Below are 772 nucleotides of genomic sequence, written 5' to 3'. Positions count from 1 at the left end.
AAGTTAGTAAATTAGCCAAAACTAAAAAATGTATTCCATAACCAAATATTTACCATGATCGTTTTAAAATATAACAAATTACATTGATTTGATTCAATTATCTATCTAATCAACCAATTAAACCTAAAAGCCTTCTTAAATTACAGTTGTCATTTTTGCTAAATAATTACCAGGTCACTAGTTTTGGATGAGACATGCATCACACTAGAAACATACAATGGTTGCAAATAAATAATTTACTACAAATAAACTATTCAACAATTTTAACAATTTAAGTTTAGAAGATAAAGCTTCCAGTAGATTATACAAAGCATGATAAGCCCTTTTAAAGGATAAAGTGTGTGGCTCTTAAAAGAGCCTTTGTGTGCTGGCCTCCTCGGCTCTACTTGGAGCTGGTGTACTTGGTGACGGCCTTGGTGCCCTCAGACACGGCGTGTTTGGCCAGCTCTCCGGGCAGCAGCAGACGCACGGCGGTCTGGATCTCTCTCGACGTGATGGTGGAGCGCTTGTTGTAGTGAGCGAGACGAGACGCCTCACCGGCGATGCGCTCGAAGATGTCGTTGACGAATGAGTTCATGATGCCCATCGCCTTGGAGGAGATGCCGGTGTCAGGGTGAACCTGCTTCAGCACTTTATAAACGTAGATGGCGTAGCTCTCCTTCCTGGACTTCCTGCGCTTCTTTCCTCCCTTCGCGGCGGTCTTGGTGACGGTCTTCTTGGAGCCCTTCTTAGGCGCGGACTTGGCTGGTTCAGGCATGATGAAGAATGATCT

At 43.7% G+C, this 772-nt stretch overlaps 1 protein-coding gene across 1 annotated transcript; it reads right to left on the bottom strand.

The window, feature by feature from the left end:
- Window positions 1–334: 334 nt before the first annotated feature.
- LOC309493135 (histone H2B-like) lies at window positions 335–772 on the bottom strand. Its single transcript, XM_082162226.1, has one exon. The coding sequence runs from the start codon at window positions 755–757 to the stop codon at window positions 383–385; it is 375 nt and encodes a 124-aa protein (XP_082018352.1). The 5' UTR covers window positions 758–772; the 3' UTR covers window positions 335–382.

This window comes from Leuciscus leuciscus (assembly GCF_965113295.1).
Source record: "Leuciscus leuciscus genome assembly, chromosome: 2".
NCBI classification, from domain to species: Eukaryota; Metazoa; Chordata; class Actinopteri; order Cypriniformes; family Leuciscidae; genus Leuciscus; species Leuciscus leuciscus.
Note: the sequence above shows the minus strand (reverse complement) of the source record. Positions and strands in the feature narration are given on the sequence as shown.